A 19,958-nucleotide genomic window follows, 5' to 3' on the forward strand; every position below is an offset into this window, starting at 1 on the left:
TGTCAGTTGAAGGGCTCCTGGGTGGCTCAGTTAAGTGTCCAACATAGGTCACGATCTCACGGTTCGTAAGTTCAAGCCCCACGTCGGGCTCTGTGCTGACAGTGTGGGGCCTGCTTAGCAATCTGTTTTCCTCTCTCTGCTCCTCCCCCACTTACACGTGCTCTTTCTTCCTAAAAAAGGAAAAAAAAAAAAAATAGACCAACGATTGAATTTGGCTCAAGTCATGATCTCCTGTTTCCTGAGTTCAAGCCCCATGTCAGACTCTGCACTGAAGCATGAAGCCCGCTTGGAATTCTCTCTCTCTCCCTCTGTTCTTCCCCCTCTTGCTCTCTCTCAAAAATAAATAAACATTAAAAAAAAAAAAAACCCATGTCAGTTGACTAAACAGTTTAGAGAACAAAGGATGTTTAAGAAATCATTTTCACTTACCTCCATTGGTCTCTTGATAGACCACAGATTTCCCCAATTCCGCACCAAGACGCCTATGGGGGGGGAGGGGAGGTAAAGGCAATAAGCTCTTTAAAAAAAAAAAAACTTCAGTTCCTATGTGTATATTTAACAAAAAGGCTAAAATAACTAGACTAGCATTCTTTCCCCCAAACCCAGAAAAGTTCAGAAAGTTTAATGCTTTAAGAACCACACACCCTCCACTGTTCCACAAGCAGTTTCAAGGGCCCACCATTTTGTAACACGCTGCTCTACTGGGGAGGGGGGGGATCCACAGCCAAAGTTTAATGTCTAGTTCATTGTTTTCTGAATAACGGTCTTGGAAAACCATTCCAAAACAGATGCGTGGCTACCGACACCGATTCCAAAACCACAAGTCACAGGTAAATGCAATGGCCAAAAGCGAATAGACTTCAGTGCCACTAACCAGATGCAGTGTGAATGTTGCTTGGGATCCTGATTAGAATAAACTAGGCACAAAAAGCCATTTTTGACACAGGGGAGGGAACTATGAACAAGGGCTTGATACTAAATGATATTAAGGAATTAATGATGTCATAGGTTTTGCTTTTTTTTAAAAAAAGATTTTTATGTAATCTCTATACCCTCTGTGGGGTTCAAGCTCACAGCCCCAAGATCAAGAATTACACGCTCCACTGACTGAGCCAGTCAGGTGCCCCGTCATAGGTTTTCCTGGTTATCAGGTAGCATTACCACTTTAGTGAGTGAAATGCTACGATGTGAGGGGGGAATCTGTTTAGAAATACTCCAGCCGCGCACGCAGGACAGCGAGGAAGGCCGCTGGGTAGAGGAGGTTGTGGCTTTCTGGTGCTTTGAGGACACGTCAGATGCGAGGCCTTCTGGCCAAGTGTCTGAGAGTTTAGACTGTGGAGGATTCTTATATCCTAGCGGGCTGCAGCCTTCTCTCCAGGTTGCTGCGGCGGAACCAAGAAAGAAGGCATAGGTAAATTTCTACAGAAATTATGATTCCCTGAGAGATTCTGAGGTGAAGAAGGCTGGTGCCTCTCGGGGTGCAAAGTGCTTTTGGAATGTAAAGAACTTCTTCGGGTTGGGTTCCATGGAAGTTTGTCACTGACCTGGGTTTCCTAACTATGAAACACGGATATTGGGGTATGAAATAGTTTCTCTTGATAAGCAAACAACGAACAAATACTGTGCACAGTGTAAATAAATAGAATTATTCCAGTCAAGTCTACAATAGGATATTATTCAGCCTTAAAAAGGAATGAAATTCTGATACATGCTATAATATAGATGAACCCTGAAAAAATGATTCTAAGGAAAAGAAGTCAGACACAAAAAGACAAATATTGCATGATTGCATTTATAAGAGGTACTTAGGAGAGGCAAATTCAGACACAGAAAGGTGAACAGAAATGACCAGGGATTGGGAGGGAAGGGATCGGGGAGTTAGTATTTTAAGGGTATGGAGTTTCTGTTCCGGATGATGAAAAAGTTCTGGAAATGGATACTGGTGACAGCCACACAACACCGTAGATGTATTTACGGAGCTGTACTGAGTTGTACGCTTAAAATGGTTAAATGGTGTGGTGCTGGGGTGGCTCAGCTGGTTAAGCGTCTGACCTCAGTTCACATCATGATCTCGTGGTTTGTGGGTTCAAGCCCGGTGTTGGGGCTGACAGCTCAGAGCCTGGAGCCTTCTTTGGACTCTGTGTCTCCCTTGCTCTCTGCCCCTCCCCTGTTCGCACTCTGTCTCCATCTCTCTCTCAAAAATTGAATAAACATTAAAAATATTTTCAAAAAAAGGTTAAATAAATGGTACATTTTAAGTTACGTACATTTCACTGTAATTAAAAAAAAAAATCCTTGGGGGGTACCTGGCTGGCTCAGTCGGTAGAGCAAGCAACTCTTGACCTCTGGGTCATGAGTTCAAGTCCCACATTGGGTATAGAGCTTAGTTCACATATATATATATATATATTTTTAAGTTTCTTTATTTTGAGAGACAGAGAGAGCATGTGTGCAGGAGCAGGGGAGGGGCATAGAGGGAGAGAATCCCAAGCAGGATCCCTACCATCAGCATGGAGCCTGATGTGGGACTTGAACTCATGAACCCTGAGATTATTATCTGAGCCAAAATAGAGAGCCAGATGCTTAACCGACTGAGCCACCCAGGCATCCCTAGAGCTTAGTTTAAAAAAAAAAAAAAAAGAAGAAGAAGAATCTAGCCCCCCAAAAAGTGAGAGATAGGTAAAGTAAATGAAATGAGACTAACAAAAAGTTGTTAAATTGAAGCTAGATGAAGGGGGTTAATTATAACACGTATGTAACATACACACATCCTGGGAATCCAGCACACCTAACTTTTCTACTGATTCAAGTGTATAACCAAAAGTGTTTGAAAATCCCTGCTTGGAAGTTCAGATCCAAAAGCAGGCATGGAAATAAAATATCCTAACGTCAGGGACCTTCACACTCTGCTCAGTGGTAAAAGCCTTTTTTCAAATAAAGTCTTACTCAGAAACTCAACATATGAAACAGATAAAGGAAGTATTTACAAATATTATTTACAGTAATTTAAAACATTTCTGGGGGTGCCTGGGTGTCTCAGTCGATTGAGCGTCCGACTTCGGCTCAGGTCATGATCTCGTAGTTGACGAGTTCGAGCCCCGCGTGGGGCTCTGTGCTGACAGCTCAGAGCCTGGAGCCTGCTTTGGATTCTGTCTTCCTCTCTCTCTGCCCCTCCCCCACTCATGTTCTGTCTGTCTCTGTCTCAAAAATAAATATAACCACTAAAAAAAATTTTTTTTAATAAAAAAATAAAAATAAAACATTTCTGGGGGCTCCTGGCTGGCTCAGTCCAAAGAGCATGGGACTCTTGATCCCAACTGGGGTCGTGAGGTTGAGACCCACGTTGGGGGTAGTGATTACATTAAAATTAAAATCTTTGGGGCGCCTGGGTGGCGCAGTCGGTTAAGCGTCCGACTTCGGCCAGGTCACGATCTCACAGTCCGTGAGTTCGAGCCCCGCGTCGGGCTCTGGGCTGATGGCTCAGAGCCTGGAGCCTGTTTCCGATTCTGTGTCTCCCTCTCTCTCTGCCCCTCCCCCGTTCATGCTCTGTCTCTCTCTGTCCCAAAAATAAATAAACGTTGAAAAAAAAAAATTTTTTTTTAAATAAATAAATAAAATTAAAATCTTTAAATATTTCTGGAACAAGGCAGAGAAGAACCTATCATTAAAAGAAAAAAGCAAAACCATTGACCTTTTAAATGTGCCCTCCTCCATCTGCTTTCTCTCAGCAAGGTCACTGTGGTGAATCTGACCCAAAACAAACATGAGCTTTATATTTAAAGTTAGCATTTTAGTTGGCCTCAAAAAGCCAACATTTATCAGGGGTTAGAAACAGAAACTAGGTAGTAGATTACAAAAGGATTTACTCTTCTAATCTCACTTAAAACCCCCAACCGAAAACAAAAAATAGGCATTGCTGAGAAAATAGGACTGAAGTTTCCCTTGGACATTTCCATCTAGAATCCAAAACCATATCCTTGCGATTATTCATCAACTCTGAAAAATCCACAGAAACTCTAATGCAAAACTGTTTCAAGATATAAAAATGACTTGAAACGTTAAAAAGCAAGCTATTCATTTTTATGCCTTAGGTTTGTAACAAGTTTATCTGGAAAGGGTTCCTAAGGCTCTTCCCTTGCATTAGAGCTCTGGGACTCTCCAAGAGCCAACTAGAAAAGAGTTATTATTCCGGGGGCCACTGTGAGCCTCTGCTCAGCTACAAGCTTTATCTACATTATTTTGTTCCTGCTCACGATGTTCCTGCCCGGTAGATAACAGCACCGTCCCTATCTTACCAATGGAATTCAGGAAAATCAAGTCTCTTGCCCAGTGCCCCAGGGTTAGTAAGTGGCAAGTCTGGGGAAAGACATCTCAGAGCTGTCAGACCCCAGAAGCCACTTGAGATCACAGGCTTCCTTGGGTTAAAAACACACGGAAGGGCAAAGAGCTCCCTTCAAATGACTGCTCGAATCCAAAGCTGACTTAAGAAAATACGGTTAGACTTATTTCTATCAGCAACTCTGACAAATCTGCTCCCCTGGAGTTGTCCTGTCCTCGCTGCTCTCTCCGCCACCGCGGCTAGGGTTGGTGCACCCGGCGCCTGCCACCTGCAAGGCCCTCCCGCCGCCCCCCGCCCCCGCGCAGCCCCCCTTCCGGGCGCAGCGCCCCCCATCGCCGGGTCAGCGTGTTATAGCCCGGGGACCTGCGGGCCTCGGGCCCACCGAGGAGACCGGGGAGTGCCGATGACCCGGCTCCGAGGTCAGCTCCCACTGTGGGGCAGGGGGCCGCACCCAGGGTCCCCCTCCGGGCCCTGCCTGCGGGGCGACGGCAGCCTCGCCCCTGCCCGGGAAGTGGGAGTGGGGCGAGCGGTGCCGCGCAGCCGGCGCGGGCAGAAGTCAGAGTCCGCCGATCGCGTCTCGGGTGCGGAATGGCCACCCGCAAGGGTCGGTCCGGCCCGGAACAGGCGGGCCCGCGGCTCCGCGGCCCGGGTGCAGGGCGGCGCCGAGGGGAAGGGGCGGCGGGACGCCCCCGCCACGGCCCGGGGCCCCGCCCCGCCCCCTTACTCGGTTATGCGCTTGGCCAGCTCGGTGCAGGCGGCCGTGGAGTTGGCCGAGAAGACCCGGTAGCCGGTGCGGGCGGCGTTCATGGCCGGGCGGGCGGCGGGGCTGGCTCGCGGGGCGCGGAGAGTCGAGGACGCCGAGAGCGGGGGCAGCAGCAGCAGCTTCTTGGGCATCGTCCGGCCCGAGGCGCGGTTACAGCCGGCCGGCGCGGGGCGGCGCCCGGAGCGGCTGCGGCTGAGGCGGCCGCGAGGCCGGGGATCCGGCTGGGGAAGGGGAGAGGCCCGAGACCCCCCACGTCCACGTACGCGAGGCCACCAAGGGCTGGGGCAGAACCCACGCTCGTGGCGACCGGCGTTGCAGCCGCCTCAGAGCCAGTGGCGAGGCCGCCGCCCCCTCTGGGAATTGGAGAGGCGCCGGCTAGAGCGCCCGCGGAGCCGCCATCTCAGATGAGGGCAGGGCGGTGGGCAACTCTTTGAAAGCTTGTTCAGCCGAGAGGAGGCTCGCGGATCGCCCCGCCGCTTGCCTTTGTCGCTCCCACGGGAGCTCTTTTGCGCTCACATTCCGGGGCGGTGCGGCCTGACTTGGTAGTGGTCCCCGCCGTTTCCAGCTCTTCTGCCAGGATCCAAAATGTCTGCGTCCGAGGAGGGTGACCATCTAGCTGCGCGCCTCTATGCTAACACAGCCAGAGCGCCCAGCTGGGATTGATTTGAAAAGCGGAGGGCGGGGTTGTTTTCCGCCGGTCGCGGGCAGTGCTGAAACGCCCCCGAGGTGGTGTGTGTCCCGGAGCCTGATCTTTATTCCCCAAACGGACCCTAGCCTCGTATCTGCATTTAAGGCAAAGTTCCCTGAGCGGGTCAAAGCTACGCCTGCCAATTATTGCTTTGCCCTCAAGCGCCAAAGCCCTTCTTCCTCCTCTCCCACGTGCTCCGGTCCCTCAAAGACCTACCCCGTGTAGCATCGGCTCCGCGGAGTCTCGCCAGATCACCTCAATCACACTCAGCCACCCTCCGCCCCCCGGACTGTACCGTGGACGGAACCATGCATAGTTGCTTGTGTTTTGATTTACCGTTGTGAATTCCCAGCTAGGATGTAAACGCTCTTTGGGCAAGATCGTGAGTCACTTAGCGCTTGGGATTGCCCAGGGTCTAGGGCAGTGCTGTGGGTTCCAGATGCAGACCATCAGTACATGTTGAGTAACATCCGAGAAGAAAAGTGAAAATCGAAGGCTTTGAGTCGCTGGTTACCAGCTGCCCCAAGACTAGGGAGGGAGGCAGGTGGAGTGCTTCTCACACGCACAGTACCAGCTTCTGAAAATGTCTCTTAGGGACTCCGCCTGTTGTAACATTGGGCCAGAGGGGAACAGTGGATTGTGACTTATCACCTCAAGAAGCCTCACAATCCTGAAGATTCAGGATTTGGAAATCTGCAGCCGTCTGATCCACATTTGGCTGGCTCTCCAGAATTACTGCCCCACCCACCCCCTCTCTCCTTGGGGTAGGTTAAATTAAAAAAAAAAAAAAAAAAAATATGTGAGCTAAATAGCCTGGGCCAAATTATGGTTAACCATAAGCCTTGTTATCTTCTAGAACAGAAGGAAATCACTTCCTTTCACATTTTCCTATCTATATCCCCCAGAACCCTTGTACCATCTTCATTTTTTTCAGGTCTCCTTGGAACTGTGCTGCTTCCTCTATTCCCGCTGTGACTGATCATAACCTTGAGTTGATTTCCCAGCCAATAAATCCTGGAGTTAACTTTTACCCCTTTCATTCCCCCCCCACCTCCCATTTCTACATCTATCCACTTATCCATACGTTAATGGTTACTGAGCACCTATTTGCCACGCCCTTTTTAGGTGTTTGGGATACTTAAGAAAAAACAAAAAAAGCTCCTATCCTGGGGGTACAATCTAGCAGGGGAAGAGAGAGAAAAAATGAACAGGGGCTGGGCGCCTGGGTGGCTCAGTCTGTTAAGTGCCTGACTCTTGATTTCGGCTCAGGTACGATCTCCAGGTTTGTGAGTTGGAGCCCCACATCGGGATTTACACTGACAATGTGAAGCCCGCTTGGGATTCTCTCTGCCCCTCCTCTGCTCTCTCCCTCCTTCCCTCCCTCTTTCTCTCTCTCTCTCTCAAAATAAATGAATGAATGATTGAATACATACATAAAATAAGCCTCAAAAAATAAAAGCAATTAGATCTTCAAATTTAAAAAAGAAAAATGAACATTTGGGTTATACTGTTGAAAGTTTTGGGGGCACCTAGGTAGCTCAGCTGGTTGAGCATCTGACTCTTGATTTTGGCTCAGGTCATGATGTCTTGGTTCGTGAGATCAAACCCCACACTGGTCTCCACACTGACAGTGGGGAGCCTGCTTGGGATTCTCTCTCTCTCTCTCTCTCTCTCTCTCTCTCTGTCCCTCCCTCCCCCTCACTTGCACATGCCTTCTCTCTCTCAAAATAAATAAACATTTTTTAAGAAAGGTTTCCCCAGTTTCTTTTCTTTTTCTTTTCTTTTTGTAGGGTTTTCTTTTAAGTAATCTCTACACCCATGTGGGACTCGAACTCACAACCCTGAGATCAAGAGCTCATACCCTACTGACTGAGACAGCCGGGTACCCTCCCCCCCCACTCCCATTTCTTTTCTTTTTTTTTTTTTTTTTTTTTTTTTACTTTTTAAAATGTTTATTATTGTTGAGAGAGAGACAGAGACAGAAACAGAATGTGAGTGGGGGAGGGGCAGAGAGAGAAGGAGACACAGAACCCGAAACAGGCTCCAGGCTCTGAGCTGTCAGCACAGAACCCGATATGGGGCTTGAACCCACGGACCCACAGACCCCGAGATTATGACCTGAGCCGAAGTCAGAGGCTTAACTGACTGAGCCACCCAGGCGCCCCTCCTCCAGCATTTTTAACCCACCCTCCACATCTGCGCCCCGGATCCCCTGGTTAAAGGTCTCTGGGGCTTTCCACTGCCTGCAAGATGGAACTTCTCAGCCAGATCTGGCCCAGGTCTCCGAGCCCAGCTCCTGTTTCCCACTGTAGGCCACACTCTGGGTGTGTGGACTCTGGAACAGTTTGCCACTTGTTGAAAATAATGTAGTTTCTCGTGGCTGAGAAACTTTGCAGTTTGCTGCGGTGATTTCTTCTTCTTCTTCTTTTTAAGTTTATTTATTTTGAGAGAGGCAGAGACACTGTGAGTGGGGAGGGGCACAGAGAAAATCCCAAGGGGGCTCATGAAAGTCACGACACTCTGAGATGATGACTCTGTCCTATGTGTCTCATGCTACTTTCTGCTGGGTTACTTGGAGCCTTGCCAGGGATATGGACGGTTTAGGAGTCGGTCTGCAACTGCAAAATAATTCGTTCGCGGAACTGTGCGGGTCGGGCCCCTCCGAGAATTTGCCCCCTGGAGTCCCAGCCACTCTGGTGGCTCAGATTCTGACATCTGCCTCTTCAGCTAAAACTGCTGCTTTCTGCTTGGACTTTGCTGACCCTGGTTCACCCCCGCAGTGTGGACGTGGAGACGCCCTCAGGGCAAAGGCCAAGTGACTGGAAACTTTCTTCAGTGACTTTGCCCCCATTAAGGATCCCAGCTCTCAAGCCTTCTCTTCCCTGGGTGCTCTGTAGTGCTGTCTATTGAACAGGAGTTTCGCATGTTTGTCCAGCTTTTATTAGGTGGAGAGATTAGTTTGATACCTGCTTCTCTGTCATGGGTGGAACCAGAAGTCCTGAGTGTCTTTGGACGTGACATCTGGACTCAGAAGGCCCATTCCCAAGATCATGCAGCTCGAAAACTCCTTTTTTTTTTTTTTTAATTTTTTAAAATGTTTATTCATTTTTGAAAGAGAGAGAGAGAGAGTGTGTGTCTGAGTGGGGAAAGGGCAGGCACAGACACAGAATCTGAAGCAGGCTCCAGGCTCTGAGCTGTCAGCACGGAGACTGACGCGGGGCTCGAACCCACGAACTGTGAGATCACGGCGGGGCGCCTTGGTGGCTCAGCTGGCGGAGCGTCTGACTCTTGATTTCGGCGCAGGCCGCGAGATCGAGCGCTGTGTTGGATTCCGTACTGAGCGTGGTGAAGCCTGTTTAAGATTCTCTCTCTCCCTCTGCCCCTCCCGTGCTCGCTCACTTGCGCTCTCTCTCTAAAAAAATAATAAATAGATAAATAACCAACTAAATAAATAAATAAACTAAAAAAAAAAAAAGAAGAAGAAGAAGAAATGACCTGTGTGGGGCGCCTGGGTGGCTCAGTCAGTTGAGTGTCGGAATCTCGACTTCAGCTCAGGTCTCGATCCCAGGGTTGTGGGATCGAGCCCCAGGTCGGACTCCATGTTGAGCGTGGATTAAAATTCTCTCTCTCTCTCCTTCTGCCCCTCCCCGGTTCACTCTCTTGCTCTCTCTAAAAAATTAAAATTTAAAAAATTTACAAAAACCGATCTGTGTGTATTTCTGTGCAGAGTGCGAGCTGCCAGGTCTCAAGCACTCAGGCATCCTCACTGCTCACGCGACTGGGGTTTCAGACTGCAACCCCTGCAGGTCACAACCCGGAAAAGCCGGGGAGTGAAAACCCAGCCCCTCACTACTCCCTGGGGACAACACTGTCTCCCAGGGCTCCCCGGCTGTCCTCGGCCATAACCTGTGCAGTCACACAGCCCCCCTTTTGCCATCTTCTTTCTCTTCCTGTGTCCCCCCCCCCCCCCCCCCCCCATTGCTGCTTCCTGGCTTTGCTTCCCACGTAAACCACTTACACGTTCTTGTCTCAGTGCCTGCCTCTGGGCGGCCTCAAGCTAAGAGAAGGTTGTACCTACAAAACTTCTGCTCATTTCTTTCTCCCTTGGGCAAATTCCTAAGGGTCTGCAACGGTTCATTTGATGTATCAATTTGGCTGGGCCATGGTGCCCAGGATGAACATTTGAATTTGGTGGATTCTGAGTAGATTACCTTCTGTCATGTGGGTGGGCCACATCTAATCAGCTGAAGGTCTGAAGAGAACACAGATTGACCTCCTGGAGCAAAAGGGAGTTCTGCCAGCAGCTGGTCTTTGGACTCAAACTGCACCTCTTTCTTGAGTCTCCAGTTGGCCAGCCTCCCCCCATCAGTCGTGGATGTACATATATATACAATGATATATACACAATGCTTGTACCGTATATAACGTTGGCTCTGTTTCTCTGGAGAACTGTGACTAATACAGGATCTGAAGTTAGGAGAGAGGGGCCTCTGCTCATTTTGTAAAGAATGTCCTCTTTGGGGGCGCCTGGGTGGCTCAGTCGGTTGAGCGGCCGACTTCAGCTCAGGTCATGATCTCGCGGTCTGTGAGTTTGAGCCCAGCGTCGGGCTCTGTGCTGACAGCTCAGAGCCTGGAGCCTGTTTCAGATTCTGTGTCTCCCTCTCTCTGACCCTCCCCCGTTCATGCTCTGTCTCTCTCTGTCTCAAAAATAAATAAAAGTTAAAAAAAAATTAAAAAAAAATAAAAGCATAGTGATAAAAAAAAAAAAAAAGAATGTCCTCTTTGAAGTTGGAAGGGAGACTTCTCTTGACCAGTTTCAATTTTTGTTGGTTTGTTTGTTTCTCTGGCAGACCTGGCTCATCCTTAGGTCCCAGATCTGCTGAACGTTTCCTGCAGGAACAAAACAGCTCTGGTCAGCACAAAATGACGTTTCCCATATTCAGACCAATTTCAATTTTCAAGTCTAAAAACAATGCTGCCGCTGTTGAATGGGCCGCAGGTTCAGCAGGAGCGGTAGAAACGTGATCTCCTCTGTTCTTACAAATGTGTAGACCAAGGGGGCACAGGTTCAGATTGGACGGGAAGACTTGGCCAAGAATGGTCTGGACAAGACAAAGAGAGGTATGTCTGGGATTGCTCAGCCTTCTCCCCCGAGGGACGGGCAAGGTCATCTCTGCAACCAAAGAGAACATTTCGGGCAACGATGCGGGACTTTTGCCTCCACCTTGCACCGCTCCAACTTGAACTTGGGAAAAATACGAGGGCTTTCTCTGTTTTCGTTCCACGAGCAGGCCTCAGCAAGCTGAGAAGGAATGATCTTTATTTCTAAAAATAATACCAACTTGGATCTCTGAGCCGAATCTCGCAACGGGGCACCAGAAACCATGCTGGGGCAAGAGCAGAATATTGAGCAGACAGAGCCAAGCACGCAGGGAGTGACCCTTCCCAACTTCTGCAAGGACAGTGGTAGCGCGAGGCTGCTGGCATGGCCGCTGGAAAACCCGAAATGGAATCTCAGTGCAGGGTGTTCAGTAGGACAGAAGCCACCTATCTATGATGGGGTTTTCAGTAGCTCTTGGTGGAGGCCTTTGGAGGCACGTACAGGGTCTCACAAATACCCATACATCATCGAAGACTTTGGTTCAAGTAGAAACCATCTGGTGCTTTCTAGTGCCTTCTAGAGCTTCTGCAGGAGCTCCTGCCAAACAAGAGAAGATTCCTTGCCCACATCACCGGATTTCTAGCGGCACTGGCAAGATGGGATCAAAGAGAGACATGGAGGGGGGAGAGAAGCCAGGGACAGAAGAGGCTGAGAGGGTAGGAGATGAACATTAAGGAGACAGGCTATAACAACTCACAGGCCAAATAACTGAGAAACTCACAAGGTTCCTGGCTTGAAGAATGCCAAATTTCAGGTTCAAGAGGATTTGGGCTCTACAACAGCTAAAATCTGCAAACAGTACAAATGTCCAAGAGTAGCTACGGTCCATTCACAAACTGGGACATTATTGGGGTGGGAGAGAGAAAGAGAGAGAGGGAGAGAGAGAGAGAGAGAGAGAGAGTGTGTGTGTGTGTGTGTGTGTGTAATGCCCCAAGGACTCTCCGCGAGGCCGCCGGTGCACAGAATGGGCATTGTCTTTGGGAACCAGACTCTGGGAGGCAACTCTTATCAGCTGTGTGACCTGGAGAAAATCATTATGTCTTTGCCTCTGTTTTTCTTGTCTACAGTGGGGATAATAACAATTACTACCTAGAAGGGCTTTGCGATGGTTAAGCTTGTTAATACATGTCAAGCAGTTAAAACGGGGTCTGGCATATATGAGTCATTGAGTGAAGAGAGTTGGAAAGTGTTTACACATACTTATTAGTCAGGAGGCAATTAGGAAAAGGAACCACATTCATTATTTTAACAAAGACTTAACAGAGAATTGGTGAAATGGATATTGCGGGACAAAAATGGCAGAAAGGAGACGCTGGGGGAAGGGAGAGAGAGTAACGGCAGGGATCAGTGGCCCCACCTCGGCGCCTGGCGACAGTGGATTGGAGGAGGAGTGGGACCCTTAGCAGTTGATTTGAAGGTAGGTCTGGGGGCGCTCGGCTGGCTCCGTCGATAGAGCATGCAACCCTTGATCTCAGGGTTGTGAGTTTGAGCCCCACCTTGGGTGTAGAGATTACTCAAAAGAAATAAAAATCTTTAGAAATAGACACACCTGGGCGGCTCAGTCGATTAAGCTTCCGACTCTTGGTTTCAGCTCAACGCACGATCTCACGGTTCATGGGTTCGAGCCCCGCGTGGGGCTCTGCGCTGATGAGCACGGAGCCTGCTTGGGATCCTCTCTCTCCCTCTCTCTCTGCCCCTCCCCCACGCATGTGCACTCTCTCTGTGTTGCAAAATAAATAAATAAACACTAAAAAAAAATACTCTGATAAAAAATAATCTTTAAAAATAAAGGTAGGCCCGAATGAAAGTGTGGCGGTAGGTGGGAGGAAACAGGACAGTTAGGCACACCGGACTTCGGCATTGGAGAAATGGTGTGGTCCAGCAGCAGCTGTGAGAGTCGGGGCTGAGCGTGAAGAATGTTCTAGGTCAGAGACAGATTGTGGCAGGGGTCCCGTTCCCAGATCCCGGATCCCAAGGTCCTACGCATTCTCAGAAGCAGTGGGAGCCGAGAAGATGGTGAGCGAGGACCCGAGATGTCCCAGATGAGAAGAGGGGGAGGCCCTCACCCCCACAGCAGAGCGTCAGAGCAGGGACGGTTTCGCAGGAGGGAGACGGGTGGTTTGGAGGCTGTGTGGGGAGCCGGTGGGGTGAGGCCAGCTCATCCCTGCCTGTCAGGGCAGGAGGCAGGGCACCCTCTGACCCATGAGGGGGCAGCTTTAGGGCCCGAGGCACCTGCCCTCAGGTGTGGTTTCTACTGGTTCACCTGGGCCGGTCTCCAACCCGCGCACCTGTGTTTCTTCCTCTGTAAACCAGTGGTCACAACACTACCTGCCTTAGAGTTACGAGATGCTGTGTGTGTGACAAGGTGGAGGGAGGGGCCCAGTGGGATCTCTCCTGTTCTCCAAGTATTACCAGACTCCACTACCAAGGAGAAAATGCACCCCAGATTTTAAGTTCAGAAGACTCCAGCTGGTGGGCTAGCTGACCCTATAAACCCTGTGTGTAATAAAGAACTTGGCTGGGGGGTGGGGGGGCGCCTGGGTGGCTCGGTCGGTTAAGCGTCCGACTTCAGCTTGGGTCATGAACTCGTGGTTCATGAGTTCGAACCCCACGTCAGGCTCTGTGCTGAGCGCCTGGAGCCTGCTTCAGATTCTGTGTCTCCTCTCTCTCTCTCTCTGCCCCTCCCCTGCGCGTACTCTGTCTCTCTCTGTCTCAAAAAAATAAATAAACATTAAAAAAAGAGATAAAAAAAAAAAAAAAAACTTGGCTGGCCTTCGTCCCCAGGTCCTGAGAGGTCACCTCTAAATCCTTGGAATTTCCCGAGAGATAGGAATGTCCGCTATTCATGCTGGGCTCCCCAATCCCGCCAGAGAGTTTATGATAAACCGCGTGATATGAGCTCAACCTGCCAGAAGGAGAGGGGGCTGGAGGTGGCATTCGGACGAAGGTCAGGAAAGGAATCTAAGTGCCTACGCGATGAAACCCCAATAAAAACTCTTAGGTCCCAAAGCTGGAAGGGCCTTCCTGGTTGGCGTTTCTCTGTAGATGGTCACATGATGACATACAAGAACGTGTGACTCAGGGGAGCCCTTTGGGAGAGAGTCTCTCGTGGGCCGGCCGGCGGGGCCCCCTCTTGTCCACAGCAAGTCTACAGAGCACTGGGTCTCAACCAGGTTGGTTGCCCCGAGGGACATCTGGCAATGCCTGCAGACATTTTTGGTCGCAAAGCTTGGGAGGAGCTACAGGCGTCCAGTGGGCAGAGGTCAGAGGTATTGCTACACTGTGCACAGGCCAGGCCCCCACGACCAAGAAAGATCCAGCCCCCCAAATGTCAATAGCGCGGAGGATGGGGAATCCTGTCCTAGAACATGAGCTAGATCGGCAGTGATGGCCCAGAGCTCGAGGACGACCACAGCACGGCCGCCGGCCAGTCACCGCAGGGAACACAGGTGGTTTTCCACTTCTCTCGGCCTCAGCCTCATAGAAGAGAGCACAGAGGAGGGGACACAGTGGCATCAGAGACATACAAGTCCCTGCTTCCTCATGCCGGGGCCTCAGGCCTGACCCGCGTAGGGAAAGGTGGGGGTAATCCGAGATAAGTTTTGGGGTTTTTTTCCACTTCTTTTTTGAGACAGAGACAGTGTGAGCAGGGGAAAGGACAGAGAGAGAGGGAAACAGAGTATCCCGAGCAGACTAGGTGCTGTTAGCACAGAGCCCGATGCAGGGCTCGAACCCACAAAACCGTGAGATCATGACCTGAGCCGAAACCAAGAGTCGGATGCTCAGACCGACTGAGCCGCCCAGGTGCCCCGAGACAAGTTTAAAGGAACAGATCTTAAACAGCAGAGTCAGGCTGTGTTAGCAACCAGAAATGACCAGAAAGCAGACTGAGGTGCCTTAAATGGGGAGCCTTCTTCCCCGGGGGGAAAGGGGATGTTGACAGGGCGCAGCTGGTGGGAGCCATTCGAGTAAGAGCTTTTGCTGATGTGCACCTTCAACAAGACCCATTTCTTTAGTGAAAGTGGCTGCCCGTGAACGCGGCTCCTCGGTGCGAGTTAGCACACTGCCTGACACAAAATAAAAGCTTGATAAAGGTTAACCACTTGGAGTAACAGGGAAGTGGGAAATCAGCAGCGTCCGGCAGGGAGAGGGGTTTAAAGATGACTGTTGTCACAGAGACAGCTGGTTTCAGTTAAAGCCCGAAGATCAAGGAAGCCGGGACCTTGACCAACAAGGCACCAGGGTTCCTGAAAACATATTTGAAGGAGTCTCCCCTTCTTCTTCTTCAGATTTTTTATTTTTAAGCCATCTCTATATCCAATGTGGGGCTTGAACTTACAACCCCGAGATCAAGAGTCCCATGCTCCACTGACTGAGCCAGTCAGGCGGCCCTGAAGGGGTGTATTCGTAAGCTGCAAACCAGTTTCTTGAAGGGCAAAGCAATTCTCTAAAGTTGCCCCATTTCTTCCTTCCTGAGGTAAGTTACCAGCTCTCCAAAGATGGCGGCCATCAGTTCCTTCTCTCTCTGTAAGCCAACCCTACTCCTCACACCGAGGGGGAGGGGTCCTAATTCCCTTCCCCTGGGATCTGGGCAGGATTTAGTGATTTGCTTGAGCAGGGGAGGGGCAGAGAGAGAGGGAGACACAGAATCTGAAGCAGGCTCCAGGCTCCAAGCTGTCGGCACAGAGCCCCACGCGGGGCTCGAACTCCCAGACTGTGAGCTCATGACCTGAGCTGAAGTCGGATGCTTAACCGACTAAGCTCCATGTTCTGGGACTTCTGAGGCTGGGGCATGAGAAGCCTCGTAAGTTCTGCCTCGGTCTCTTGGAATGATTGCTCTTGGGACATTCCCTCTTGGAACCCAGCTGCCATGTCACATGGAGAGACCACAGGGAGTTGCTCCGGCTGACAGCCCCAGCTGAACTCTTCAATGACAGCCAGCCACAACTGTCACCACATGAGAGAGCCATCTCAGACGTTTAGCCCAATGACCCGGTAACCACATGAGTCCCCAAGTGAGAACCACCCATCTGAGCCTAGTCAACCCAGGGTGAACCCAATAAATGATTGCTTCGAGCCACTAAGTTTTTGGGTGATTTATTACTCAGACACAGATAAGCGGAACACTTCCCTAGGGAGTCAGTACTTTCAGACACATATGTTCCTTTCTTGGATGAAAAATTAATTGTCTTTCTAGTAATTGCCCAGGAACGGTTCGCACAAGTGGGATATCGGGGCTGATGGAAAGATATAAGTCAAACACCAACACAAGCCCAAGTTCCAGCTTATGTATAGTGCCCGCTCAGAAGCCAGGTAACCTCTGATGTAAGAGCATCTCATCGACTCCCTTCCCTTCCCCACCCGACGATTTCTTCTTCCTTTCCATTCCTCCATAAATTTCAAACCGCTGTCCCCAGTCATGATAGAAACATAGGTGCTTGGAAATCTGATTCTGGAAAGAACAGCGTGGCACGGTGGAGGGGGCTGGACACTTCAAGGCTCACATCTGAGGCTTAGCCACCAGGGTGAAGTGTTTAAAGTCCTCATATAGGGGCGCCTGGGTGGCGCAGTCGGTTAAGCCTCCGACTTCAGCCAGGTCACGATCTCGCGGTCCGGGAGTTCGAGCCCCGCGTCGGGCTCTGGGCTGATGGCTCAGAGCCTGGAGCCTGTTTCCGATTCTGTGTCTCCCTCTCTCTCTGCCCCTCCCCTGTTCATGCTCTGTCTCTCTCTGTCCCAAAAATAAATAAACGTTGAAAAAAAAAATTAAAAAAAAAAATAAAGTCCTCATATAAAGGGAAGGTAATCTTTCATTTACACACAAGGGAAAATAGAATCCCCTGGTAATTAAATACTAATTAGACATTAAAAAAGTTGTATTACGATTCAACAGGGAAATAAGACTTAACCGAGCTTTTTTTTAAGTTTTTTTTTTAATGTTTACTTATTCTTTTTTTTTTAAATTTTTTTTTCAACGTTTATTTATTTTTGGGACAGAGAGAGACAGAGCATGAACAGGCGAGGGGCAGAGAGAGAGGGAGACACAGCATCGGAAACAGGCTCCAGGCTCTGAGCCATCAGCCCAGAGCCCGACGTGGGGCTCAAACTCACAGACCGCGAGATCGTGACCTGGCTGAAGTCGGACGCTTAACCGACTGCGCCACCCAGGCGCCCCAATGTTTACTTCTTCTTGGGAGAGAGAGAGAGACAGACAGACAGACAGAGCACGAGCGGGGGAGGGGCAGAGTAGACACAGAATCCGAAGCAGGTTCCAGGCTCCGAGCTGTCAGCACGGAGCCCGACACGGTGTTCGAACTCACAACCTGTGAGATCGTGACCCGAGCCGAAGTCGGACATTAACTGAATGAGCCCCCCAGGCGCCACGACTTAACCTAGCTTTTTAAATTCCCCAATGCTCCTTTTTGATCCCACCTAGCCGGATTGACTGTTGACTGTAATAGCTGCGGCGCCCCCTGTCCCCTTTACTTGGAGCCTGGCTGGCGGCCAGCTTTGTCACCCTTCCCACATTCCCACGCTGGTGTCTGAGGGGATGTAGGGAGATCGTGATAAGATGCGTCATTTCTCCACTACGCCTGGTCCATTCCCAAACATGAAATAGTCACTGGGACCATGACAGTTCACGATGCCCTTCAAGAAGTTTTCTGTGGCATTTACAGAAATCTGTGCGTTCTTTGAGCTTGGCCACCTGCTTGGAAAACACGCTATAGATCCCCCCACACACCCACTTTCTTTTTAAGTTTCTTTATTTTGAGAGAGAGCACATGTGTGTGAGCACAAGGAAACTTGAGCAGGGGAGGGGCGCAGAGAGAGAGAGAGAGGGAGAGAGAGAATCCCAAGCAGGCTCCACACCATCAGCGTGGAGGCGGACGCAGGGCTCGAACCCACGGATTCATGAAATCATGACCTGAGCTGAACTCAAAGAGTCGGACACTCAATCAACCGAGCCATCCAGGCTCCCCAAGATTCGCTAAGTCGGCAGCTTCCAAATTTGCGCGCTAGATCTCCAGGGGGTTCCAACGTGCTGCCTCCTTTGGGAGCTACGGTGCTAAGTGACCCTGGAATTAGAAGGGGCCATCAGCAGATCCCGTGGTTATTGTCTGTGGCCTCCTCTCTGCTTTCTACTAGGGATATCCTCAGGCCGGGGTGCCTGGGTGGCTCAGTCGGTTGGGACCCCGCCTTTTGGTAATGGCTCAGGTCAGGATCTCACGGTTGGGTTCATGGGATCGAACCCTATGTCGGGCTCTACGCTGACAGCTCAGAGCCCGTTTCGGATCCTCTGTCCCCCTCTCTCCCTGCCTCTCCTCCGCTCACGCTCTGTCTGTCTCTCTCTCTCTCTCAAAGATAAGTAAACATTCAAAAAAAAATTTTTTTTAAAGAAATGGACATTTTGTGCATCACAAAAGAATGATCCTGAGAGAGGCACTGCCCTTTCCTTCAAGTTCCTTATTTGGAAAAAGAAATTGAGGTGAAATGCACAGGACACAAAATGGACAGCTCAGTGGCATCTCGTGCATTCACAGTATTGTGCAAACACCGCCTCTGTCTCGTTCCAAAACATCTTCGTCACCCCCCAAAATAAAACCCACGTCCAGTAAGCAACTCCCACGCCCCTCTTACCCCAGCCACTAGTCTTCTTATCTTGATTGACTTGCTCATTCTGTACACTCCAAACAAATGGAATCACACAACAGGTGGCCTCTTATTTATTATTTCTTTTACTGTTTATTTATTTTTGAGAGAGAGAGAGACAGAGCGCCAGCGGGGGAGGAACAGAGAGAGAAGGAGACACAGAATCCGAGGCAGGCTCCACACCCCGAGCCGTCAAGCACAGAGCCCGACGTGGGGCTCGAACCCACAGACCGTGAGATCATGACCCGAACTGAAGTCGGACACCCAACCGACTACACAACAGGTGGCCTTTCACACCTAGCTTTTTTCCACGGAACATCCTGGAGACTCGGCCACGTTCAGGCACGTGTCAGCACTTGCTTCCTTTTCGTGGCCAAATAACCACTCCACGATATGGATTTGCTGCTTCTGTCTATTCATGCGTCCACTGACGGACATTTGGGCTGTTTCCACCTTCGGTTGTTGTGAATAGAGCTGCCGTGAGCATTGCTGCCGAAGTTTTGTGTGGACACGTTTCCGTTTCTCGCGGGTGCACGTAGACCCAGGAGCGCAACTGTTAGGTCACATGTTCAACGTTTTGAGGAACCTCATTTTAAAAGCTATTTCTCTCAAAGGCTGATGGGTAATCCTAGCTTCCTTTCCCACTTTGGTTAGGGCCACGTTTCCACGGTTGACCTGCTAGGCTTTGCTGAGTGCTCTCGACATGGGGGTCTTGGTCTAGGATGGCAGTTTCCAGATGTTTCTCTCAGGGTCTTCAGCATTGCAGAAACGCCCACGACTGGGGGCACCTGGGTGGCTCGGTCTGTTGAGTGTCTGACTCCGGGTGTTGGCTCAGGTCATGAGCTCACAGTTCGGGAGTTCGAGGCCCGAGTTAGGCTCTGTGCTGGCAGTGGGGATCCTGCTTGGGATTCTCTCTCGCCCTCTCTCTCCGCCCCTTCCCTGCTTGCACTCCCTCTGTCTGTCTCAAAATAAATAAGTAAACTTAGAAAAAAGAAAAGAAGAGCCTGAGACTGCAGGGACGTGGCCCTCGGTGTCCTGAGGTTTGCTGTGGCTCCCAGCTCCCGCTCAGCCTTGTCCCGGCCAGTGTGGCTCCCACAACGCTAAGGGCTGCAAATCAGGGTAAGAGATCCAGCCCCTGAGGATTCAACGGGCTTCTCCCGTTGGGAATATCACTCGTGCCTGCCGGAGCTGAAGGAGGCAGACCCCGTCCCACGCTAATCATATTTTGCAGACATTGGGTGTTTTCCCTCCTCAAGGGCTCAAAGGTGTCCATCTGAGAACCGAATAGTCACAGACACTTGTCACATGGTGCCTGGAACTCCGCCTAAAACGGTAGGATCTATGTGCTTGCTTGCAAATG

General features: G+C 50.3%; 1 protein-coding gene across 1 annotated transcript in view; it reads right to left on the reverse strand.

Annotated features, from left to right (window-relative positions):
- Positions 1 to 5,766, reverse strand: part of PRPSAP1 (phosphoribosyl pyrophosphate synthetase associated protein 1) — a 29,304-nt gene extending 23,538 nt beyond the window's left edge. Inside the window, exons 1-2 of the mRNA XM_043585641.1 lie at positions 5,064 to 5,766; positions 430 to 482 (exon numbers count right to left, since the gene is read on the reverse strand). Of these exons, the coding sequence (XP_043441576.1) occupies positions 430 to 482; positions 5,064 to 5,233 (223 nt within the window). The 5' untranslated portion in view covers positions 5,234 to 5,766. The remainder of the gene's footprint in view (positions 1 to 429; positions 483 to 5,063) is intronic.
- Positions 5,767 to 19,958: the final 14,192 nt, after the last annotated feature.

The sequence above is a fragment of the Prionailurus bengalensis genome, chromosome E1 (assembly GCF_016509475.1).
Source record: "Prionailurus bengalensis isolate Pbe53 chromosome E1, Fcat_Pben_1.1_paternal_pri, whole genome shotgun sequence".
NCBI lineage: Eukaryota > Metazoa > Chordata > Mammalia > Carnivora > Felidae > Prionailurus > Prionailurus bengalensis.